General features: G+C 35.1%; 1 protein-coding gene across 7 annotated transcripts in view; it reads left to right on the forward strand.

The window, feature by feature from the left end:
- Positions 1-27847, forward strand: part of LOC120624743 (NAD(+) hydrolase sarm1) — a 92088-nt gene that overhangs the window by 18936 nt on the left and 45305 nt on the right. For 2 of the 7 annotated variants that reach the window (XM_039891439.1, XM_039891442.1), the window contains exon 1: positions 25444-25925. The exons of 2 other annotated variants lie outside the window; for them this stretch is intronic. In XM_039891439.1, coding sequence (XP_039747373.1) covers positions 25848-25925 — 78 coding nt within the window. In that variant the 5' untranslated portion in view covers positions 25444-25847. Of the gene's footprint in view, positions 1-20513; positions 20656-25443; positions 25926-27847 lie in introns of those variants that run through there. 3 more of the 7 variants (XM_039891438.1, XM_039891441.1, XM_039891440.1) reach the window with 3 other exon arrangements.

The raw sequence follows: 27847 nt of genomic DNA on the forward strand, positions 1-27847 counted from the left end.
AGCTATTTTTCCCTGTCCGGAGATATAATCGGGGATATAATTTTTTTCTCTTGTTTGTGCTAGCCCTACAGCGGGAAGAGGCGGGATGGTGACTCCACACGGCATATGGTTCAGTTCTCACCGGAAAAAGTTTAGACCGTGCAGGGCCGGAATCTACTTATAGTTGACGGCCGATTGGCGCAGTGGGCATCGACCCTACTTTCTGAGTCCTAGATCGTAAATACGATTCCCACAACTGGAAAATGTTCGTGTGATGATGTGATTGGTTTTCAGTGTCTGGGTGTTTGTCTGTATATTATACGTTTTTATGTGTATTATGTTCATAGAAATATTTAACAGCTATCTTACCCATAACACAAGCTACGCTTACTTTGGGGCTAGATGGCGATGTGTGTAGTGTCATAGTATATTTATGTTTATAATTCAGTCACTAGCATTTCTTTTTTCTTTATTTTATGTGGTGTACCTACAAAAAAAGTGTATTACATACACTTAGTTATGTTTAAAATGCCCCGTTCGACTTTCAAGTATTCATATAGGCCAAGCATTATTCATGATGTACTTATTGCCAAATGATTTTTGGCCCTTTTATATCTATCATTAATTTTATCGAGCACAACGTCATTCATTGACGAAATTAAAGTCGTTCATTGATATAAATGCTAAATGAATCATGACCACAGGTAATATCTAATACTGTTTTTACATTTTTATTGTTTTAACTTATGCTATACCAACTTAAATTAGTATAGGCTATCTATCTACACATATCACAACTTTATATAAAACGAACGGTTCCCCACGATGTCGTCGGCGTTCAACTTCTAATAAGTATTATTTATATATAATATATAATAAATATTTTTTATTTTTTGTCCGCTATGTACACATTTGTATATAGATAGGGGTATCCAACGCGTCGCATCGCCGGCCCGCGCTATAACTGCGTTTGCTCGAGTCCTATAGCTCAAAGCTTGAAGCTTAAATATCTAAGAATTGGCCTATCAAATGCAAACATGCTTTCAAATCTGACTGCTAGTTTCAGAGAGTAGAACGTGCAAACAAAAATAATTTTTAATAAAAACTTTACTTATAGATTATTAGTATATTGTGCAACCAGAGCATAAAAAATTTGATGCGATTTGTATCCCACGAGCTGAATGCGAGGTTAGAAATTTAAATCGAGGATAACAATTTTATAACCGAGTTACACACTCTGCTTTTCAGTACAATTGTTCGAGGATTCGATCTCCAGTCCAGCTCAGGTCAAAAAATATTATTATGTCACTCGGCAAAAATTTTGAAACAAAATAAGTCATGCAATACGCGCATCTTTTGTTTGAGTATAAAACCATATACTGCATTCGAAAAAGAAATCAAGCATTGAGAGTTTCCAATATTTCCAACTTCCTTCACATGAAAAATACACTTACTAAGTTTAGTTACCTAATTTTTGTTTCCGCAAATATTGGTTAGAAACATGGAACACCTACGTAATATATAGCTATTTACTATTGCTGATAAAATTGGCATTTTATCAAGAAGAATGTGTAACAACGCGCCTTCCTTAGAATTTTGTTTACTTGCCTATGACGAATCGAAAATTTAAATATACTCGTATAATGCTTATGAACTGTTAAAAGCAACTCGTTTTGGTATCTTATATATATTATAATATATGTAACTATTATATATTTACTCTTATTAAAAATAAGTGTATGATGCTATTGACCTAAGTAGGTATTCAGTAAAATACTTATTTACTTTATGGGTACCCAAGCCTTTACCGAGAAAAGGGCTTTCACCAAAGATACACGGAAACATTTAGAAAACACAGTGATCCTATAAGGGTTCCTTCTTTATGACTAAGGTACGGAACCCAATATACATACGTATTTCGTATAATCACATAATGATCTATTTTGACATATATCCGAAGGACTACCAGTAAACTTCCAATTTAGCTGTCATCCCCATCAATCATTTTCGCTGGTTAATAAGAGAGGTTAAAAGCTCAGCGGACTTTTTTTCTTAAATATCTTAAGGGCCAATATTTTTGTTTTCATTACATAGTAATTTACGTATGTCGTTCCATTTACTCAGCGAACGAGGAAAAAGCAGCTCGGTAGCACTAGATATCTTATACTGAAAAAAAAAATGTTTTTCATAAAAAAACCGACTTTGTCATTCAACTAAAAAGCAAGAAATAAATATTTCCTACAAGGTTTTTAAGTCGGTGCAAATGCTCAAAATACTTTAAATAATACTCCAATCGCTGTAGGTGTCCGTATAATTTTGTAGAGTTCCTTCAATTTCGCAAGGATCGCTTCAACAGACCCGATGAAAATGGGACTACATGGGAAGTATACCGTCTCAAACAGGAAAAAAAATTCGAATCGGTTCATAAATGACAGAGCTCTGAGCTAACAAACAAAAAAATACAACCGAAGTACCTATGTTAAACTCACTAAATGTATGTATAGATTTTATAAATTGTTTTTTTTTCTTTTTTTATTCATTACATATAAACATACAAATCTTTCCTCATTATAATATTTAGTTATGGTAGTAATATAATAGATAGAAGTGGCTTTACAAAGGTAATTCAAATTATTCGAACACAGTTGTGGTTTTCAATTTCGTATTTAGTTGGTACGGTACCGCCTACCTATATGTATATAGTATAGGTATACTACAATGTTAAAAGAAAACGTTGAATATGTTTTATTCGCAAGAATTTTTTATATTTTATTTATCACTTTGTGGTTACTACAGCTTGAGGCATAGCCTATTTGTGGTTGCATGATAATGGTCATGTAGGATACCTAGAACACAGTTATTTGCGATTATTATAATATTTGAATAACAAAATATTCCTAACAAAAAGCGTTTATTAGGAAAATATGATTATAATATCTGTGCGCAATCAGGATATACACTAAGACAGCAGTTAAAAGTACAGGAAAAGTAACTTAATACTACTTGATCCCAAAGGCATTGCGATTCCTAGAACATACGAGTATGTCCTGTCTTTAACATTTTTGTATCTCAATGAAAAGGAGTTTCAGTTTTTACTGGCAACACACAATACACTATACAAATTTCTTGTACTTAGGAAATATCAGCAAATTTTTTTTCCGCATTTCGGAAATATTCAGAAAATAAAATAAATATATTGAGAAATACACGATTTAAAAAAAAACAGCTGCCAGGTAAAAGAAGGGCTTACTTTTACAATCATATTCTCCGTTGACATCAACAAGGGTAGGGTTAATGATCCTCTTGGGTTGAGAGAGTGTATGACCAAACATATAGAGAACATTTGAAATCTTCTTAACTAACCATTTATATGAGCACGCCGTATACCGATGTCCTATAACATAACCAAGCTAGGGAATTATAAGTTAGTTTTGTTTCACAAATACTTCATTAGTGTCTCGTTGGTTATCGTGTTCCAATATGGATCACGAGGCCCCGAGTTAGAAGATTGGGATAAGGGAAGATACTCTGTTTTTCTGGGATAAGGGAAGATACTCTGTTTTTCTGAAAATAAATTATCAGTACCAACCTTCAATTAGGGCCTGGTTTACGCTTAGTTTAGGCTATCCGACATTTGCTATGTGGTGACCACCAGTGGCGTGCATAGAGGGTATACACAGGGTATGCAGATGATATAAAATTTAAAAAATCTCCAGTACGAGTTATAAATACTTAAGCGTAGGCTTTTTATAACATTACAATGCCTATCCTTAAGTTTTTTATAACTCGCACTGGAAACTTGTCTCCTTATAGTACATACACAATTGCGTTTACACACAATATTAACGTGTCACTTTCGTACTTGAACTTTTAACTTAGTTTAGTTTTACTGCAAATAAATCTCCACATACAACCAAACCAATCCGCCATGTATAACAATCATTGTTGTACATTGTTGGAAATCGTGATTAAAAACATTGCAATTAAAATAAAATATTCATTTGAGTTATTTTCACTGGCGTGATTTTAAAACATTATATACGACCGTGAACTAGGCTAGCATGTTGTTTTTAGTGCATTTCCTACTTCGGCAGCATATTCACGTAGTACGTATCAGAGGTTTATCATAAAATATTGACACGAAGCACAATATATAAATATCAGCAGTCTATAAAACCGAATTTGATGTTTCTATTCTATGGAATAATTTGAGAGTATTTCACCATATGAATTTTTTTCTGGCATTTTGGTATGAGTATCCTGAAAGGGTAAATGACGGAGATATGAAGTAACCCACATACCTAGTTAAAAATGCGACTAAGTTCACTTTTCTTTGTAAAAAATGTTTACGTACATCATCTTGCTGTCTCCATCGCGTGATGCGATAACGTGCAAATTACTAACAATGTAAATATTGCTTCACGGACTCGTCTAGCCGCAAACTTGACTAATACAGTACATGAATCAACACGGTGAAACGGTTATGTGAGATTTATTAAAGATTTCCGTCATTTTGTTTCAGGTAAGTCTGGAATTGTGAGTGTATCAAATGCAGCGTAACGGTGAGTGATGATTCTTGGCACAGTGACTCAGCGGAAAAGCAATCCTATACCTTCCTCCACATTAACAGAAAGACTGCAGTTTACTTCACCGTAGACTCAGCCTCCTGCTGCAATCACTTAAGCGTTAAGAATCTACTGGATAAGACTTCCGTCTTTTTTGCGGCGGATTTTCTCTAAGGCCCGGCCCTGTTGGCCAGATATTCAGGGCAGTCAATCGTTATCAAATATTTTCTGATGATGACCAGAAATAATTACACTAAATATTCTAAACGCCTACACCTATTGTTGCGGGCTCCACTGCACCATATCGTATAACAATCGTCCTTAATCACTTTCGTCCAACTTATGTATTATTTATACTCGTAGTTATTATTTTAATGTAATATGAATTTCATATCACCGGTACTCACCTGTAACTTTTCGGAGTTATGCGTGCAGCAATTAAAGCGTTGTTATCGCTTGCTTTAGGTTTAATACCAGCATACCTGCATAGTTATGTGTGAACTCTACCAATCTGGCCGTACTTTTCTGATATATGACCCGAGCACTGGGGTGGGCTGGTAATGGGTTTTGTCGTTGATAACACACATACAGTTATAAGAGCAGATGTAGGGACCAGTTGTTGGCGATTTAACTGGAAAGGGTATCAGATATAGATCAAGCATGCACCTATGAAGCGGTGATAGCCCAGTGCTCGACTTCACTTTCAGGGGGACGAGTACGAATCCCAGCACTAACTTTTCTAAGACATGTGCGTTTTTTAAGTAATTAAAATATCACTCGCTTAAACGGTGAATGAAAACATCGTGAGGAAACCTGCACGACTCAGAGTTCTACATATTATATATACATATGTTCTCAAAGGTGTTTGGAGTGCACCAATCCGCAATGAGCTGGTGTGGTGGACTACGGCCTTAACCCCTTCTCATTGTGGGAGAAGACCCGAAGTGAAGACCCTGTAAGTGGGCCGGTAATGGGTTGATATGATGATGATGCTTATCAGCCTACTGATTATCAATGCGGAAAACATAATTCAAGTTTAATGTTATGTTATCGCAATTAATCCCCAACAGCAACAGCGAAAAAGTTGTTAAAACGTATTACGCTTTCATTCATAATACTAGCAGTCCCTAATACCATAAATTTTTTACTTATTTATAGTAGGAATACAGCACATGTACATAATAGTTAGTAAACGCGGGTGAAGCTGCGAGGAAAGCTAGTCTTTGATAAATAGAGCAGTCACAAAATCCAAACCAAATCACGCCTATTACCAAATGAACATAAAGTACATTTGCACACATATTGTGTTTCAGTGGTGTCGTATGTCGTATTAACCGGAGGTCAACCGGCCGGGGGAAGTGGTCAATGAATGAGAGGCAATAAAACCATAATATTCTAATTTGTCACCGAGCACGTGGGCAGCCTCTAAACTTAAACAAATAACTTTATGCCGACTCTATTGGTATGTCCTGCCTGCAAACTGCGATCTGTTATTAGACCCTATGCCTTGGTACGAAATTGTCCGCCTTGCAAGTGTCTATAATTTTCTTTTTACTTTATTTAACTGCAGATTTGAACGTACATACCTTTAAATATAGTATTTCGAAAGCATTGCAATTCTATACATTCTTTCCATAAACAACCCTTGAAATGGGTGAAAACCCCTAAAAATTTTACATAATTGATGCCTACACACAAAAAAAGCTACTTAACATGAAAATAAAATATTTTAAAGGCTCTTTGTCCGAAAAAATGTACCTAAGTCACGCAAAATTTCAAACTTGTAAACTCCATTTTGTTCGCGATTTTCAGAATAAAAAGTAACGTGTAACGTAAAAAAGTACAGTAAAGAAAAATACTTATGCACTCTTCAACAGTATTTCGTAGTTCAATTACACGTTGGAGATTAATGTGTTATATTATTTTTTATTGCGGCGCCAATTGTTTACAATTTCATTTATCTTTTTCTTTTGGCTGTATCCGGATGAAGCAATTATCCTTATCAGCGGAAGTGTGTAAGAAAATTGTATCATCGCAGCTTAGTGGTAAAACAAAGGAGTTCCTCGAAAAGGTACCTATCTAAAGTTGATTACTCGTATTCTTATCTGAACACTTAATATGTAAAGGTGTTAGATATTTATAACATACATATATGCTATAGAAACTTATCTACACTGACGTAATCTTTTGAATAATATTTTGGATAAATTAACCTGACGACGAACATATTATAACGAAGAATACATGTTATACCAATATACCACTAAACTTTTATTTACCATCGAAAGAATCGTGTGCCAAAATCATCATCATCATCAATTCGACCAATTGACGTCTACTGCTGGGCATAAGTCTTTTGGAGGGAGTTCCACAAAACACGGTCCTGGGCCGCTTGCCTCCAGCGACTCCCAGCGACTCGCCTGATGTGATCGGTCCACCTCGTTGGAGGCAGACCTACGCTGCGTTTACCAGTGCGGGTCGCCATGCCAGCACCTTAAGACCCAAACGTCCATCGGTTCTCCGAGCTATGTGCCCTGCCCATTGCCACTTCAGCTTCGCGACTCGCTGAGTTAGTCGGTAACTCTAGTTCTACTACGGATCTCCTCATTTCTGATTCGATCACGTAGAGATACTCCTAGCATAGCTGTCTCCATCGCCCGTTGAGTTACTCTGAGCATTCTTATGAGGCCCATAGTAAGTGATCGGAGAGTTAAAGAATCTCCAAAATCGTATGTAGTTACATAAAATTTATTGGATAGTTATTATAAGATTTTAAACCTTTGTTTCTAGCTGAATTCGTCGTCAGTACTTATGTTTCATTTCTAAGTCAGACAAATTGATGTCAATTCTGATGTCTGAGTTCACATGAATCTCTGAACTAAACTAAATGGACGCTATTTCGTCGCTTCGCTAACAATAGTAAATTACCAAAGTTTTCAGGAGACACAAAAACACCCTTACTTATTATTCAGAAATGAAATGTTTAATAAGCCCATCAATATTGCTAAGAATCTTTATATTTAACATTATGGACTAGTTCATTATACATGAATTTATTGTATAAAAAGATAAGACAACTGTTTATTGTATCTCCTAAAACTATGCTAAATATACTTGAGCGGCATTGTTACCTAAGCTACGATTTGTCAATTTCGTTTCAAGTTAGAGTTATATACAGTGTGTAAAACAGATTTTGCACCAATCACTTCCAAAAAATATCATCCGGTGTAATAAAATTTACTACTCTGTGCGAGTTGCTAGAACTCGACTTCAATTATTTGATGCCTTGTATTGACTCCCACACACGCTAAAATTCCAGTGTCAGATTTATCACAATTTGACTGCTTATTGTCTCCTTACTTATGGTGTACTGTTGTTAATTGAATTATTGAATTAGTTACTTACTTTAGTTTTCGAATACAATAAGATCCAAGTACCAAACTTTTTTGTTCTCAAGGGTTTGTGGAGTCCACCAATTCGCATTGGGCCAGCATGGTGGACTACGGCGTTAACCTCTTCTCATTGTGAGAGGAGACCCGTGACCTGTAGTGGGCCAGTAATGGGCTGGTAATGATGATGACTAGACTTTAGTTTTCTGTCTTGGATCTGAAGTTTCCGTGAGCAATCGAATCCCAAGGGGCCGAAACTGGTTTTCTTTTTAAGTATAAAAATAAATATTTTTTCTTGGATTTTTAATACTTGGGATACCTATTGATTATTTTGTTAGAGCATGCTAATCTGCTGAACAACCAGTTTAATTATGAAAGCTTTTTTTTAATTTCCTATTCCTAATTTTCAAAGAAAGCTCTGGGCTATTTGACATAGCATTACGCCCCTAAGAATCGAGAAAACGGATTAACACCGCAAACGTTCGATGTGACGCGGCGGGTGGGGTCATAAAGTGTAGAAATAGCGGATGAATTTTTTATGCTAAAATTTTACTTATCAGTACTTGTACGCGGCAAATTCGTGCGGAACCGCTTGAAATATAATAATCGGAGCATATATTTTGCATACTCAACCTTCCTTTGGATAGTTTCTCGAATATATATTTATAAACATATCACGGCCTAGAAGGCGCTATATTGTTACCGTGGAACCTAGTCTTTGTTTTGATAACGTGCCCCCTCAACTTTATAAATAAGGCTAGCCTAGGGCGATTGTTAAGGCATGTTTTGATTTGGTCGTTTCGTAAGGAGCTCATAGAAAAAAAATATTTGGAAACTAATACCTAATATTGTGGTAACGAAGTCTAGAGCGACAATCTAATAAAGCTAGGACCACACCTTCCCGCGTCGTTATAGCGCCGTTTAACTCTGCGTCCTTCGTAAGATTTAATCTCAAAATCGCAAGACTTATTCGATTCGAATTGAACCGTCATAATAATAATTCGGACAGAACATTGCCCTAAGCTCATCTCATATAATGGCCATTATATTTTCACCATACAACACCAGCTCCAACTGGTTAAATGGCTCAATATATCTGTTATATTCTTCCAATAACTATAAAATCTGATAGTGTAACTTCTAATACATTCTCCAAACAGCAGACGCATATAATACCTACCTCTTAACAGCAAGCATTTCTGCTTTTTTAGTTTGTTTTTCTTCCCTTCCTTATTTATTATCTATTATTTTAATGAAAAATATACATTTTTATGTTAACATAATAATATCTGTTACGGCGTAACAAAAACCCAATCGGGTTTATCCCTTTATTTACTTTCTGGACTTTAGTAAATTCGGGCGTGTTTTGTTATTTGGCATAATAATATAGTTATTGTGAGACAAAATATTACTCTTTATAAACGAAAAGCTGATATTAACAATCGACTTACCAGAAACGGTCATAAATTAGTGATATCTGCATATCGTCTGCGAAAGTTTATTACAGCGAGGTGACTATACAATTGATGATTTTTTTAATGACAAGGTTGCTTGGAAGCATCCGGCTCCGCTTTCAGCTCTCACAAGATAGAAAAATGAATGTTAAAATGCAAAATGTAAATTGTTGATGTTGGAAAAGAGCAACTGCTGAGTTTCTTGCCGGCTTCTTCTCGGTAGAATCTGCCTTCCGAACCGGTGGTAGAATCACTACAAACAGACAGACTTGACGTTTCAAAAGTGCTTATATTAAGGCCTACTTGAAATAAATGAATTTTGAATTTTGAATTTTGAAAAGGTGCAGAACTCCTTTGTGAGTTTGAGTATACGCGTTTACAACATGATTCCTAAGGTAATTCCTACCAATTTGTACATTTAAAAAATGTGTAAAACACATCTAATATAGCGAGCTTACTATACATTTGATGAATTCCTTAATGACAAGGTAGACTGGAAGCAGCCAGCTTCGCTCTCATCTCCCGCAAGATAGAAAAATGATTGTAAATGTTGATGTTGGAAAAGGGCAACTTCTTTCTTGCCGGCTCTTCTCGGTAGAATCTGCTCACCCAACCGGTGGTAGAATCACAACGAACATACATACTTGAAGTTTCAAAAGTGCTTATAAAGTAGGCATACTTGAAATGAGGAGAACTCTCGGGCACGCAGGTTTCCTCACGATGTTTACCTTCATCGTTGAAGCAAGTGATATTTTAATTGCTAAACGTAAGAGGTGCGTGCTGGGATCCGAACTCGCCCCCCCGAAATTGGAGTCGAAGTCCTACCCACTGGGCTAACACCGAGTCAACGTCCTATCTATTCCTTCTTACCGGGATAAAAAGTACTTAGCCTATGTCGATCTACAGGCTGCAAGTTATTTATGTGCCAAATTTCATAAGAATCGGTATAGCGGTAGTTGAAGTAAGTAATAAACAAAAACACTATCGCATAATATTAGTAGGTATGTATTACGTTACTATGTTGAGATTGTAGCTAGTCTGAATGAAATCGACCCAAATGTTTTAATTTCGTCTTGGTGGAAGCAGACATGTGTAGGAATGCGTTAATTTCCGGTTCAGACGAGATAAATGTATAGACGGAAAATAGGCCACTTCGAGAATTATTTATTTTCACGCATTATGCGATAACAATAACGTAAACTAGATTACCGGTATTATGAGTCTTTTATACACAAACACTGCTCATTTTCTAGGAAAACATAAAGTATGACTAATATTAATTCTTTACATCAAGCAATCAGTACCTTTTTTTTAACTACCAGTTAGCCCTTGACTGCAATATCCCCTAAGTGATGATACGGTCTAAGATGGTTGCGGGCTTATCCTTTATGGAGTATGGCAGTTATATTTAACCCATATTCTAATCGGTATCAACGTGACATCGTACCGGAACGCTGAATTGCGTAGCGGCGCATCTTTACCGGTAGGGTGGTAAATAGCCATGTTCGAAGCCTCCCACCAGACTCAACAGAAATAATTAATTCCCAAACTGCTTCTACCCGAAATCGAATCCGGGACCTCCAACTTAAAACCGCAGCGGTTGCCAGGGAGGTCGTCCAATCCAACCAATACACCTAATATCAAGTCTGTCTACTTTCTCGGTTTGTCCGAAATATCTAATCTTAAAAAGCTACTACTGATCTAGTGGTTAGTATTTTTGACTTCAGACAACTAAGTCCTAGGTTCTATTCCCGAGTCGGGCTTCAGTTACTCGTAGTATTAGAAATGCACCCACAAAACAAAGAGTTTTACCAAATTGGTTATTTTACCGTCCCCGAACAAAATATTCATGATTATTTATTTTTGAATAATGGCGGTGACTTTTTAAAGATTTATAAATAACTAGCTATTTATTACCCACGTTCTTCGTCCATCTTCGACGTTAATTACGTTAATTAACGTCGAAATTAATTACTTTACACCTTTTCAATTAACTCTATTTCAAAAATCATGTTGATTGGTCGCTTGTTTACGGCGTGAAGGAAGGAGAGACAAGCAAACAAACACACTTTTGCATTCATAATATAATCAAGGATTTTTAATTTTAGACTATATTTTTTAACAAAATTCAAAACATCCAACATTTATTTATTACAAGTTTGCTTGCAATCAATACGCATTTTTAAGACGTCAAGGCCGTCTTTTTGTTGTGACTCTACCTCCGGGTCGAAAGGCAGATTTAATCAAGAAGAGACAGCTAGAAAATAATTAGTTCCACTTATCCATATTCTCTGAAATTGTGAAGCTATTTTATGATTACATATTAGATTAAACTATTTAGATGCTGGGTAGAAACCATGGTGTTTAACATGTGACGGCCGACTGGCGCAGTGGGCAGCGACCCTGCTTTCTGAGTCCTAGGCCGTGGGTTCGATTCCCACAACTGGAAAATGTTTGTGTGATATATATAAATAAATAAAAAATATACTACGACATTATAAGTATTTATGTATGTTAATCATAAAAATATTTATCAGTCACCTTAGTACCCATAACACAAGCTACGCTTACTTTGGGGCTAGATGGCGGTGTGTGTATTGTCGTAATATATTTATTTATTATTTATAATACAGACATCGCTATCTAGCACCAAAGTAAGCGTTAGCTTGTAATATGGGTACTAAGATGACTGATGGATATTTTTATGAATAATACACATGAAAACATACTTAGAATATATATATAAACACCCATACACTGAAAAACCCACGGCCTTGGACTCAGAAAGCAGGGTCGCTGCCCACTGCGCCAGTCAGCCGACAAATTAATGATAGACATTATAAGTATTTATGTGTATTATGTTCTTAAAAATATTCAACAGCTATCTTAGTACCCATAACACAAGCTACGTTTACTTTGGGGCTAGATAGCGATGTGTAGAATATATTTTAATAAAAAAAATATATATATATATAACTGTCATGCTTCTAACAGGTTAGGCCGCTTCCATCTTAGAGCGCATCATCAGGTGAAATTCTGGTAGTAGTAGTCTAATAAAAAAATTTAAATAAATTGGTTTTGCTCAGGCCCTTTAAAGTGACAATATAACGTCATAGCAATGTTTGTAAATAAATAATCGGTGTAAAGTCACAACTGTAGAGACATACTGTGTCAAAAGAAAGTGTTAGTGTGTTAAATTTGTAAATTTTATGTACTTGTATGTTATTTTAAGTGGATTAAGTCGTATACCTATATACTGAAATACAGATAATAATAATTATAGAAAGGATCTTGTCAGCGTTGTCTATGTTGAAACTCAACACCGGTGAAGTGTTGACATTTAAGGCACGTGCTCGGTAGATAAAGTACTACTAGTTTAATCTTATTGTGCCTATACTAATGAAAACAATGAGAATTGATTAATAAAATCTAAAATTATAATTGTACCCACATATACACTTCAAAGTTCAAAGTCCAGTCTTTATGTATCATAATCAAAATACACACATCAAGTACATGCCATTGTTAGCTATCGATGATGTTGATCCGCTGTAAGGTGACGGCAGATCAGAATACAGTTGTCACCACCCCTCTTCTGCCCGAAAGTATCATGCGAGGTGACTAGGAGAATATAACGAAGAGCAGCCATCACTGCGGCTGTGGATGATGATGATGATATTGATGATCGCTAACTCTATCAATAATAATAACGTCAGCTATCATCTTGAATGAAGACTCAGGCATAAAGTCTCCGCCGATTAATATCCCACTTCTGCAAGGCTAACATGGACAGGAGACGAAAATTATATCCTCCGATTATATCCCCTGGCAAGGAATAAAATTTACGTGTCCACCTGCCAAAGCAAGGCAACAGGGAATAGGAGAAATTTAACTCCGTTTAAAAAAAAAATAGCCTGTAATAAAAACCATCTGCAAAAAATTATCTCAACGACGCGACGGTGAAAACTCAGAAGTTAGCGGATAGATGCGAAAACCTTTTTTGTTTTAACTTAATTTAACAGCTTAGTAGTTTAAACGCAGTTTTAACTATTTTTTGGATAATTAACTTATACGAACTTTTGTTGTTCAAGTACATGATATTATGGCTGTAGTTAAAAGAAGAAACAGCTTCTAAGATAAGAACATGCACGAGCTAATTATAATTGGTCTTTTAACTGCAGCATGAATAATTTAAAACTTCCAAAAATTGCATATTTAAATAAATAAATAAATAAATATACTACGACAATACACACATCGCAATCTAGTCCCAAAGTAAGCGTAGCTTGTGTTATGGGTACCAAGATAGCTGATGAATATTTTTATGAATATGATACACATAAATACTTATAATATACAGATAAACACCCAGACACTGAAAAACAATTATGTTCATCACACAAACATTTTCCAGTTGTGGGAATCGAACCCACGGCCTAGGACTCAGAAAGCAGGGTCGCTGCCCACTGAGCCAGTCGGCCGTCAAACAATTTAAACAAAGTATGATCATGGGAATCATTAGTATAACTACCTACTTGTTGAATAGACATAGATGTATGTTTATCAATTTAAATTATATTATAATTTCATCCGGAGAGACTAACTGGTTTTTCCTTGGTAATTTTATTTACAATACTTAGAAGGTAAAATATAAATATGTAATCAAATGAGGTACCTTCGATTGATATAGGTACTTTATTATTGTTAGATATAATAATAAAGTACCTATTCAGGCAGTGAGAATTCTATACATTTTATTTCGAGATTGACTTTTGGTATAAATAGTAAGTAAACATAAAGTCAATCTCGTATATAATATTTATTTCCTTCTACTCATTCATATTTGTGTATTTTTTGTTTTTAAAACATATACACGCCCAATTGAAAATTCACGAAAAATGATTGACATCATAGGAGCAGTGGCGTGCATAGGGTTTTTGACCAGGGTATGCATAAAGCAGTTACATGGCATAAAATTGAAAAATTCCCCTCCAATACGAGTGATATAAAATAATTTGGGTATGTTGTGCTTTTGTACATGTATGAAGTGCACGCCACTGCATAGGAGCTATAAAAAAAATGAAGAATATAGGTTTCTATTTCGAGTACGGACCATTTTTCTAATAAAATTAGTTAGATCAGAACATCAGAGTAATATCTATAAGGTAATAATATTATGATCAAGTTCAATTAATTGACTTTAATAATAATTATTTAGTCTCCATAAATAGTAAACTCGTTAATAGTACAAGGTAATGAAACAAGATTTTACGGCGCCTTATACATGTCGCAAATAATTGACAGTCATAAAATAATTTATTACATAGCCACAGTTATATGTAATGTTGATCGCACATTGCACCTTAGGTTTCGCAAGAGCGTCACGTAGATACAGTTTGCGCGATTTATGCTGGTCCGATAGAAGTAAGCCAAGAGTGGCTGCTCAGATATAGTTTTTTCAATAGTTTAATTCAAAATCTACAGTTTTTATATTTAATTGAGCAGTGCTATCCATAACTAAAGGGATTACAATCACTAGTGTTACGCTTTTCCTACTATTAAAAGCATAACACGACTAATTTCAATCTGTGATTTTTAAATCATGGATTAAATTGATTATTAAATTCAGGCGTAAGTGAAATCATGGAATCTGCAACGAAAACTAACGCAGTTCCTATAACCTCCAAAAACACAAAGACACGGTTTAATCCAACTTTAGATTTTGGCGGAAAACTTATGTTATGCATCTCAAAGGGGTTAGCCAAAATAAAAGACATGAGAAAAATTAGTTATTTAATCGAACATAGTGATAGTTTTTACAATATATTCACAACATTCAATATTTATGTACCTATTTACAGTTGCGTATCACTTCACTAATATTAAAATATTTAACTTTAACATCAATAATATCTAGTGCAGAATTATTAAAATACAGTTTTTAAATTAAGATTCACAATTCACGCACCTTACTTCAGAGAATCTCGTTCGTCCTCATCCCAACATGGCGACCTCCGACACACACTAAATGACCACAGACTGCCAATAACATTGCTAGTACCCGACACAGAATTATTGTGGATTGTACCGAAATTATGTTATGTTTCAGTTATTAATGCGAAAATATTTTACAGCTTTCTTTTTCCAAACGCTATCCGCTACATTCCAATCGTCACACTCGGTGTGTCTAATTATTTTGCGATATTTACAACCCTCGTTTAATATTTTCTTCAACAATAGCCTTTAGTGCTGGACTAAAGGCCCCAAAAGGAGGTTTTGACCATTTTGTTTCACCACCCTGGGCAGAAGAGTTGCTGATTGCAGTAGACGGTAGTAGTTGGTAGTAAAAAGTAGCACAGAGGAGTAGGACACTGCTGCCCCATCTCCGTTATATTCCCTAAGTCCCCTCGTAAGACGGAATATAACTGTACTTTTATCTGCCGTCACCACACGGCGGCGGCGGTCTATGTTTTACAAGTAACAAAAAAGATAACCAATTACAACAAAGGTACCCTACCTTTGTTGTAATTGGTTATCTCTATGTGGTACATCACAAATATTTCAATTGAACTTACTGCAGTATCTTACTGTACTAAGTAATGAGGTTCAATGCATTCCTTACAAAATTTCCAACGCAGTAGGTATATATAATTAAACTGGTAATTAAAAAATAATTATTCATTTATTCCCTGCTAAACAATATTTTTGCAAAGCTTCCCACGCGTCTCGTAGGCTCATCGAAGTCTCCTATTACCACGGTCAGCGGTACATGATTTGCATTTGATTTCTGTTGTTTTCATTATACCTACACAACTTCGCGTCGGCGCCAAATACGCAGTTTCTTATAATTTAATTCCAGCACGTGTTAGACTATATAGGTATTGTACCCTTTTTTACAATTACGAAGTAGGTATATTACTATTTAAATTTTTCAAAACTTAACTATAGTTCAACAATTTAAAAAGAGTTTTACCCGTTTTAGGTATCATGCTGAATTCTTATGAAATCAGTTACATACGGCATACCTACTTACGGATTATGAAATCCTACATTTTATATTAAAGAGCTTTAGTAAGAGGATGGGTTGACTACATAAATTACACCTTTATTGGCCTAACAATGATATGTTATTCCCTCTAAATAAAATGTCAATGGAGATTCATTAAAAGCTGAGATATGGAATGATGAGCAGTGGCGTGCACTTCATATATGCGCAAAAGCACTGCATACCCTAAAATTGTTATATAACCCGTATAGGAGGAGAATTTTAGCCGTTATATTCAATTTTACTGCAGTATGCATACCCTGGCAAGGAACCCAATGCACGCCACTGATGATGAGGATTCAAAAAGCTTAGGTATTACTTAAATCTAAGTTGCGTTTTTGATCATCTTTATTCATCAATATCCAATGTTTTTTACGCCATACCTAGATACTTGAAGTATAAACCTATCCAACTACGAGTAAAGCTAAAACCTTGAAGTAGTAGGTAAGAGTGACGCAAGAAAACAATTGTTGTCTTAACGACACTTTAGCATTATCCTAGGCATCAAAGGGCTCATTTACATATACAAGACAAAAGTTACGCCTAGTACATGAACGTAGACCCTTACTTGCTTATAAATAATTGGGATTTACGAAATCTAATATAATATAATAGCAAATTATGCTACTTACAAACCCTTACAAAATGTCTCATAATACCCATGGTTTGCATCTTTTTATACCTCGTGTTCGAAAAATTTGCGTTCTTTATCTTAAACTCAGGTGGACAACACTTCATTCATTAAATAATACAAAAGAGATCAATCAGAAAATCGTCTCATCGTAGTTATTTTTTTTTTATTTGTCCCTCTCAGGACAGGAACAGATCGATGAACATACAGCCTTGTCCATGGTATCTATTTTTTTAATACACGTAGAATACGTCTATGAATTTTGAATAAATTGCAGGACGATGGTGTACGCACCCCAGGCCAGTTTTCCGGCAATACATTTTTTGAAAACTTTTAAATATTTCTTGGACACACAATGAAAAAGTTTTCGTTTATTAATGCAAAATCATTGTACTACTTCACCACTGTAATACTTTCGTAGAAGTTTTTAAGGTACTAAGGGCTACTAAATGAGGTTAAAAGAACTTCAAATAAATATTAAAATTAAGTTGTCTATGAGCTCCTTCACAACGCGAATAAGATATGTTATTTATACGAATATCTATGAATGACTAAATAGTTATCCGCTTTACACGGTTCAATATAATTTTTGGTAGGAAAAATGGCAAAGTAACGAAAATTTGAAGATTTTGAATAATATAATAATAATTTTCTCGTGAAATAATCAAGTTTGAATTGGAATAAGTATACCTTAGTAAATGTTTTTCCGGAATAGACTGCGTCGAATCAAAATTTACGTGCAAATACAAAATATTTATTAATTTAACTTCATTCAAGTATAACTAATAAGGGAAACTTAAAAATTCCTTATTAATGGAGGCCCGAAACGGGCACTTAAAATCGTCCTTACCTACAAAAATTATGTTTCAATTATTGTGAGTTTATTGTTATAACTACATTCGTTAACTTTAACCTAATGTTAGGATGTTTCAAAACATCTAGTAATATGTATAATAAGCGTCATCAACAAGCTTAGCCGGGTTTTTATTGTATCACGATCTCACAATCAATTAATATTTAACCATTGAATTAGAGTAAGTTTAAATAAACTTTGAATAAAGTTTTTGATTCTAAGTATTCGTTTAGATACTACTATCTAGGAAAACAGTATAATATTATGGCTTCGTCACGCACATCCAACGTCGGTGACCCTTAGTATGAGATATAGGCGTTTGCAATCTTAGAGCTGGTATCGAAAATTTATACTATATATAACAGCGAACTAAAAAAACCCGGTCTTAGCCGCCTCGTACGACACCCGCGAGAAGAGCAAGGGTGATGAACGAATTTTTTTTTATTGCCGTCACAACACAGAAATTATTATCATCTTCTGTCCAGTGCTGGGCGCAGGCCTGCTGGTTCATATTATGAGACTGGGACTGGGATAAAAAGCTTAGACCCTCTACGGTCTATTCCGAAACGGAGGACTTCAGCGATTATAATCGGAAAGTACTACCGCTATGCTTATTTCTGCCGCTTTTCTGCTACCAAACAGCATTGCTGCGTTCCGGCCTGATGTACGCGGTTGCCGGTGTAATCTTAACCCCTACGCCACCACCTCAATGGACTTTTCAGACCGAGTCCCTTGCGTAACCTCGCATAACATAAGTGTTACTCTGTTTATAAGTGATGGGTTTCCACTTACCATCAGGTGGGCTATCTGCTTGGTCCGTCAATTATAACTAAAAACAAAATTGTATGAGCATATAATCCGGTAGATTATTGATCGTAATATAATACTCGAAAGTGCTACGAGCGTGAGTGGTAAACCTCATACTAGGGGTATTTATATAGGCGAAATTGGCTCAAGTGCTCACGTGCATCGCCCGCACAATATAGTGCTAACATCGCGATTCGGTATCGGTGTCGAAAGGTGTGCACATGGGATTAACGTCCACATTCGGTGTCCAGAGTGCATTGACCGCCATATATTTCAATACACAAATTCATTATATTGGTTTCTAGACAATATGTAAACACTTTTCTTTTTTTATGGTAATAATTGAAGTACCAAGTAGATGGCCCACCTTACTTTAAGTGAAAAACCATAAGCTTTAGTTCTCTTAAGTATATTATGTGGCAAACAACGATCAACAAATTCTTATCCCAACTAAAGTAGTAATATAATAATACTCTAAACGGCATATCAGAATGCAGTTGTCACCACAACTGCTCTTCTCGCGGGTATCGTACGAGTCTACCACTCCTCCCCTTGGAAGAAACCTCTAGTTCCGCAGTGGACTATTTTAGGATATTGTTGAATACTCTATTAGCAGAGGTATGTTTTTTGTTTTTGGAATTCAAACGCCGCACTTCCAGGAGCTATGTGCGGTTTAATTGCAATTAAGTATATTTTTTCGAATTGTGTGTAGCTGATTAACCCTAATGATTTTAACAGCGTAACGCGGGTTTCTTGGCTAGCCTTTGTATGAGGCTCTGCCAGGAAAAGCTTGAATCTTAGGGCTCGAAGAAGCGAAGGGATCGCCAGCGCCTCATGCGAGGCCGAACCTTTTGCGAACTTGAGTCGAGATTGGGTTTCTAAAGTCCGCACGCCTCCGAGAGTTGAGCCCACGTCCAGATGACATCTGAAGTCAGGGTCCTAGTTTTCGCCGGCGAAGACGCTGTGCAGAGGTTGATTGTATTTCCTGATAGGGAGCATTGTCAGTATTAATCTGGTCGTCAGGGTCATGAAGAATATGTTTAGGCCGCCTTTTCTTATGAGTGGTGCTAAGCTTGGGGGACTAAAAAGAAGCCGCAACTATGAGAAGGAAGGAAGAAAACATCGTGAGGCCTGTATACCTGAGAATTGTCTATAATGTTCTCAAATGCGTGTGGAGTCCACCAATCCGCACTGGGCCAGCGTGGTGGATTACGGCCTGCACTCTTCTCATTGTGGGAGGAGCCCCGTACCGTGTAGTGGGACGGTAATGGGTTCATAAAGATGATGAGGACTCTAATAGAGCTGAACTCCAATATTAAAGAAGTCTCTGATTAGGATAACGCCAATGTATAGATCAAATTTAGTACAACGCTTTACTAAAACGCAGACGTATACCTTTTATACTGATTCCGACTTTTCGATATTTATCCCTAGCAATACGATCACCTGGGTGTCGACTTTTCGGATATATTCTATCAGCATCATTAAAATCTTATGAAATGAAGCATTCCTTGTATTGATAATTTAAAGAGTAAAAAGTGTAAATTTTGCACAAAATCTTGTTTAGTTTAATTTTTTTAATTCTCCGAATCTGTGTACTTATTCAGAATACGCAGGAAAACTCAATGTGCCAATTTAAATTGCATAATTTTATAAATGCAACCGCGGAATCGCAAAAAAATATCGGTCGCGTAAATGATTTGTGCTGATTTCGCTTAGTGCAGCACGGATTTATTTTTCTTGTCCACTTAGCGACAGAATATAATATACTATTATTTGAGACAGACGTATGCTAAGCTAGGTTCCGGTGTACGTGAATAGTGAAGTGTTTTGTATTAAGCGGGATATGAAATTTAAGAGATCGGTGGCATGCTGTATACGTGGGAATTCGTTCTCTATCAAGTACTCTACGAAGGCTGTGCGGCAGGTGATGTTAGTTCTTGTAAATTTATTTTGATATTACGGTTCTTCTTAGTATAATCCTATTAGTTTTTAGAACTAACCAACCCAAACAATTGTTCTTTATTTATTTAGCAAAGTTCACTAAATGAGGATAAATTTTACAACTACAAGAGATGTTATTCATATTGTGGTTCTTGTTATTATATCCTAAGGTCTGTGTGACAAAAGCTTTTGTTTTTTGTTCCTGGAATTGGTTCCTCTTGGGAGATCTTCATGAGAACATTACCAAAAGAATGAACCAACTGGACTGTAAATACGTTTGTAGGGTATAATCACAGTATATGAACAAAATACTTATAATATAATAATAGTATTTATTATATTATAAGTATTTTGTTCATATATTGTGACCAGACCCTACACGTTCTTCGAAACTGTCTGACTTATCGAAATCTGTTTTAATTTTACGGAGTCTGGGGGTCGCTATCTCGTTACAACATAATCACAAATCATTTCACGATTTCATCAGATTCTCGTCTTCAAGTGTGATTAAGGGTTGGAGTCACATATATATTTTTGTAGTAATACAGAGCATTCTCAAAATAGTACTATTTATATAGTCTCACCAAGCAGGCGCCGTCATACTTGGCGTCGTCGGCGTCGGACCGTTGACGCGGACGTCCGACGCTGCGACGCCGATGTGTCATGGCTTTCTATTTCCAATGAGGGCTTCACTCCACCACTGACATAGAGATTAACGAGTATCAGTAACGGTCCAAATTTAAAAGTAAAATCCTTTATTCGCCGCCCCTTGTTGCTTTTTAATTGTTTTTTTTTTTTTGGTAAAAAATAAGACACCTTTTTCGAATATAATAACGGTGATTTTGGGGGGGGAGAAAAAACGTAAGTATCTTGATCCGGCTTACGAGGTTACCGCCATGTGGCACGTGGAGTCCACTGACACTGCCCCTATCATTATATCTTTGAATGGTTTAATCTTAGATAGTCTAACACATCTATCAGCCAAGATGCAGAAAGTGGTGTTGCTGGACTCGGCTAAGATAGTGCGCCGCTTTCTTAAACTGTCGCCCTGACCCCCGGCCGTCTGGTGTCCCCTTCCGGGGTGTAATCCTCCGCCCGGTGCAAATATGTATTTATGTAATGTATATCTCTTTGTATCTAATGTAAGTATATTAATATTGTTTTGGCTCACTGTGTATTTTTATCTTGTAAACGGGCGTGGGAGTACATTTCGATAATAATAATTCTTTATTTTGGTAACTATTACCTAATTATGATAACTCAAAATTCAAAATTCTAATTCAAAATTAATTTATTTCAAGTAGGCCTACTTTATAAGCACTTTTAAAACGTCAAGTATGTCTGTTTGTAGTGACTCTACCACCGGCTCGGAAAGCAGATTCTACCGAGAAGAGCCGGCAAGAATCTCAGAAGTTGCTCCTTTCCAACATCAACATCTCCAATCATTTTTCTATCTTTCGGGAGATGAGAGCGAAGCTGGCCGCTTCCAAATCTACCTACACTATGATAGAACAGAATAAATTAAGATGATGTAATATTCAAATAATAAATCAAACAAATTACATCCCTATCCCTACTTAATATTATAAATGTCACTGTAAGTTTGTTTGTTACGCTTTCACGCAAAAACTACTTAACCGATCCTCATGAAACTATGTACACATATTTTTGGAAGTGTTGGAAGTAATATAGGATACTTTTTATCCCGACATTAAGCTCGGTTTCTTTGGGAGAGGGGATGAAAGTGTTTGACGATTTTACACCACAACTCCGACAAATTATAAACGTTTTAAATAATTATTTTTGTACAATAGAGTTTATAATATATGTTTAATTTTGCCAAAACTTTGCGCAGATCTGATGAATGTAGTTGGAGATAGAGGACTGAACTCCTCAGCGGACAGCAGCAAACCCCTTATTTAAGGCTTAGCGATACTGAATACTCGAATGCCAATTGAATGCCACATCAAAAAACAAAATCAAACGCAGACGAAGTCGCGGGCCACAAATAGTTAGATATAAATATAAAATATACAAAATAGTTACAAATAAAAATTTCTGCCTCAACGCAGCCCTACATGTTGTTTGATATAGAGCTTGCAAATTAGAGAGTCGTATATATCTAATATTGCCTTCAGAATGCCGTTTCTGCTTACCCACTTTGTTTTTATCAAGGATGCTATTCGTTTCCTTCTGATGGCAAAAAGTAAGAAGTGAGAATTACAACAGACGTAATGAATGTACAAAAAAATAAGGGAGGAGGAGAATAAGAAGTAGGTATAAGTAACAGGCATAAATACTTTGTTCTCTGTTCCCTATTAATATGTATAAAAATATAACACTTTATCGATGCGAAGTACGAATGGTAACATTAATTACAAATAGGAGAATACGGTTCCTGCGCAGAGGCTATCCGTAAATATTATTTATATATTAATTTAAAAAAAAATGCTGATATTTGTTAAAACAATTCAATAATCACTTCACTACTTGACTACTAAACTTATGAAAAAAAATATATAAAAAATGCCCTTATTGCCTTTGTTCAGAACCCCTAATGACACGAGATTAAAAAAATATCACACCATTGAAATTAAAACTAAAAATGCTCATTAAGTTTTTACGGAAAGTTAGGTTTTCAATGGAAAGAAAGTTATAAATAAGATCTATTCGTTCTGAAATTCGATTCAATCGAAGATTTAGACATTAATAATTAATCATAGTTTCCCCTTGACTTATCATTTTGTATTGATATGTACAATTTATATGTTGAATATGTCAAAAATTTGAAGCATAAAGATCTAAATTCTATACCGCTAATTGGCTGACCCATGTATCCTTTTATAAAGAGCGATGTTGCAAGGAGTTTGCTTCAATACTGAGGTAAGGCTGCAGGATTTTAATGTTTTTCAAAAAGGTTTTAGTTTTTATGGTCAAATCGACCCCGATGGTCGAATGGCTATTCCTACAGTTAAGTGTACAATATTTCCAACAACTATGCTCTACAAACGCTATTTTTTACCCAATTTATTAAATATCAATAATTTCAGAGTAGTGTGTGAATTATTTGGTCGTTTTCCTCAAGATTCAAAAAAGTCATACTAAAAAAATTCTATCATTACCAAGAAATAAATGAACACATGTTAAGACTGCGTTTACTTGTCATCGTCTGCACTTTTCAACCTAGGTAGTAGGGGAGTTACGAAGAAATATTACTGAAATTTTATTTATATAACTAGCTACAAAATTAAAACGTATACATGTGATGTTATGATAAAAAACATTTTTTTTTATTTTTCGCTATTAGAAGTAATATTCATAATGGCGTTTTAAAAATTGATTTTATAACAGTATTAATGAAAAATATTTGAAATATGTTGAGAATATATGTATAGTAATAGATAAATAGATTTTGTGGATGTATGCATCGTATCGTCATTTTCTTTCCTTTTCTTTCATAAAAAAGGGCTAGCTGTCTGGGCTTAGTCCAATTTTATGAGATCTGGAAAGATCGAAAGGACAACTCCTTCACAATCGGTGTAAAAGTTTAAGAAACATTGGGAATATACTTACATTAAGTTATATTTTACCATACAACTGAGGGTTTATATATAATAATTTCTTTTATTTTCTAATTCGATTGTTATATTTTATATAAATAATATACGAGGTAAATAAGAATAAGGAAATAGATATCAAGTGGATAATTAAACCTAAATTATAACCGTTAACTATTTTATCAATATATTTTAAAAATAAAGCGCACAATCTAAAGCCCAACTTTGTACACTGAAAACAAAAACGCTCAGTCTTATATCGTGAATCATCTATCTGCAAATGCTGATTCTCCTTTTAGGTAACACCTACCCTTATTCACAAAGGACGATGCAAAATCAAAATATGATACATAACGGTGGATTTGTCATTATGATGAATATTACCGACTTAGTAATATAGCATTTGAGGAAATCTTTTCAGTATTTACCTACTTAGCTAATCATATGTATTCCCAAAATGTGTAATTAACGAAAAAAATATTTACGTGAAGACTCTTATAAATTTTTTATAAACACTACATTCTCATTTTACAGCCGAAACTTCTGGTATAATTAATTTTTACTATTGTATGACGTTTCTTTGCCGGATAAAATCAATAAAATATTCTACATGTTGATTATCAACAGATAAATAATAAATAAATAAATAACTAAATAAATAAATAACCCACAGATTTTAGAAAAAAAATAAACGAACATTTATCGGTGAGTTAAATTTTGTGTTAATTTTTTTTTATTTTTTGCAAATTAAGTTTATATGACGCTTTGTCAATGCTATGTGCACTTGTCATTGACGTGCATATCAGTACATGTGTTTGTATGTGTGCTATGTTTAAAAAAAGTGTAATATGCATGTTGTTAGTGCTCTTAAATAAATAAATAAATAAATAAATAAATAAATAATAATTAATTAAATGGGGTGTGTTTAAGTTAGTTTGTGGTGACATTGACGTATGTTGTAGAGGCTCTATTGTACTTATTATTATATCTGCACACTACAAAACATGTCTCGTACATAATATTATATCGTTAGTAGACGTAGGTACTCACTATCTTTGTACTTATATCGTATGCGAGGCTGGGTGCATGCTATCTCTTTTATGCGAATGGCTCGTTCTCAAGGAGGGAGTGAGAGGTTTGACAGCGGGAGGGACGAATCCGCTGAACTGATAAAAGCAACAGTTTAAGCGAACCAAAATTTAGTTTTGAAAGAGGCTTGCGCGTGGATGTATGCGTCGATTGTGAAATAAACCGCGACGATAATAAAATGTGACTGTAATGTTGTTGAGTGTTCGTAATATATTGTTATTTTGCTTGGTTGAATAAGACACTTGTACAAACATTAGATGCACGTAGAAGAGGCACGGTCTCAACGTCGGTGACGTGGATCCTTAGCGTCCCAAGGATTAAAAGCTTATTGCGACGAAAATTTAACTAAAAGAAACTTTCTTTGTGAATTTTATACGCAAAAGGGGCCGTGAGTTTGTGACTTTACCATCAATTCACTTTCAACGGGAAACACGTGATCACCGAAAAATCTAGAAGACGCGTAGTACTTTGTATTCCTCGTCCTAACCACTAATAGTGTTTGCTCGTTTTGGATTAAGTGAGTTTAAACAAATTATGGTTGTAACGAAAATCGACAACATGGCCTCATACTCCACATATACGGGAAAACCGAAAATTTTATTTCCAAAGAAGGTAAGTCAACACGTACCTACATCACAGTAACGAGCATGTATGTAAACGGAATTTTGGTTACCGCATTTAAAAGAAAAATAAAACGTCTACATAAACAGTCGGTCATTAATGCGTTTATTATTGAAAACTGCCATTTATTGATTGTTGTTTGCGTAGGTGTACTCCACGATGGAAAATTAAAGTTATAACTAATAACTTCGTGCAAAATAGGGATTGTAATTAGCAAACATTTATGATAACATGTACGCACATCCTCCACACCATAAAAACGCCTACGTATTAGCTTTTATCCCTAACATACATGTGTACCTAGATAGATTACATTGAAACTACATAGGTAATTATTTTTATTGCTATTACATACTGAACATTGAAGTACCTAAATGTGTTTAACATATGAATGTATACAGACCAGTGGCACGCATTTTTCGTCAAGGTACAATGTACAAATCCTTTAGAATGTAGAGTTTAAAATCGCTAAATGATAAGTAGAAGTTTGACCTCTTTATAATTTAATCGCTAATTGCTGTTTATTCAAAAGTTAAGGTAGTATGTTACGTACTTAACTAGTTTTATTAAAGTTTACACCAATAAGTGTTGGTAGGTAAATAGTCTTCCCAAAAAGGTTTTTATAATGTAAATAAAAGTTTATTTCGATTTTTTTGTGTAGTCAAAAATAATTTCACATTGTACCTATACATGACAGAAACCCATTGATAAAACTAGTAAATATGCCATTTTTTGGCTTGCATTTATACCCTTTTTACGACGCCTAATTACTGCCTATTTATATTGGGTACGATTAGTATCTAATAATACCAACGTACTTACCATATACCTACACGATACGGCATAAGAGCCACGGAATTAAAATTACCATCGAAGCCAAGCCTCAGTGAGTCCGCTTGTTCTCTTGATGCTTAAACAAATACCATTACGCAAAATAACTCGCCATAGGAAATATTACAGAAAATGGCATGGTATATAAACATATTTTCCATATCCCCTAGTTATATAAACCATAAAATTCAAAAAAATTCTTTATTCATATAGGCCCATCACAGGCACTTATGATGCGTTCATACATATATGTTTACATAATTGTAAGGAGATGGTGATAACTTCGTTCGCCAACTTAAACCTAAAGCTACAAGGGTTCCAAACGCGCCCTGGTTTAAGAAGAGCCCGCAACAAACCGAGCCGGGTATTTTTTTTTGTTATCAACATCTCACAGTAAATTAATATTAAGCTATGAAGTTAGAGCACTTCACAACCAAGCTTTAATATCGTTTAAGTAATCCTTAACATTATAATAGGATTTTTCTGTAAGCTTACAAAATAATCAAAATGAATACTAATTAATTGCAAGAAGATCTACCAGAAGCACTTTTATTTGTAGTGACTCTACCGCTGGTTCGAAAGGCAGATTGTACCGAGAACAAGCCAGCTAGAAAGTCAGCGTTGGCTCTTTTCCAACACTAACATTGTACAATTTAGTTTAATTATTATCATACCTTGTGTGAAAAGAAAGCGAAGCCTGCTTGTTATTAACAAATTCATTCATTTAGTAGTTACCTCCGGGAAATGGCGTACTAAACGGTATATGTGTATGAATACTGGTGGAATACACAAAGTTAAAGAAGCAATGTCCAAATTTTTTACCTACCAGAGAAACAACCCGGGCGAGAGCTTGAGTAATCGCTCGGTAAAAGGTTATCTTAAATCCGCTTTGGCGGTTTTAATATTTACGTATAGCTTATATTAAATGTTATGGTTATATCTCATAAAGGAAAAACTAAACCTTATTTGGATCACTTTGTTGTTTTTCTGTCCCGTTGTCAGCTTAAGTGATACCTCAGCTGGCGTCAATTTGCATCGGATACTCAGGTCGAAAGGCAAGGTAGTTAGCAGAACTCCTGAAG

The sequence above is a fragment of the Pararge aegeria genome, chromosome 6 (genome assembly GCF_905163445.1).
Source record: "Pararge aegeria chromosome 6, ilParAegt1.1, whole genome shotgun sequence".
Taxonomy (NCBI): Eukaryota; Metazoa; Arthropoda; class Insecta; order Lepidoptera; family Nymphalidae; genus Pararge; species Pararge aegeria.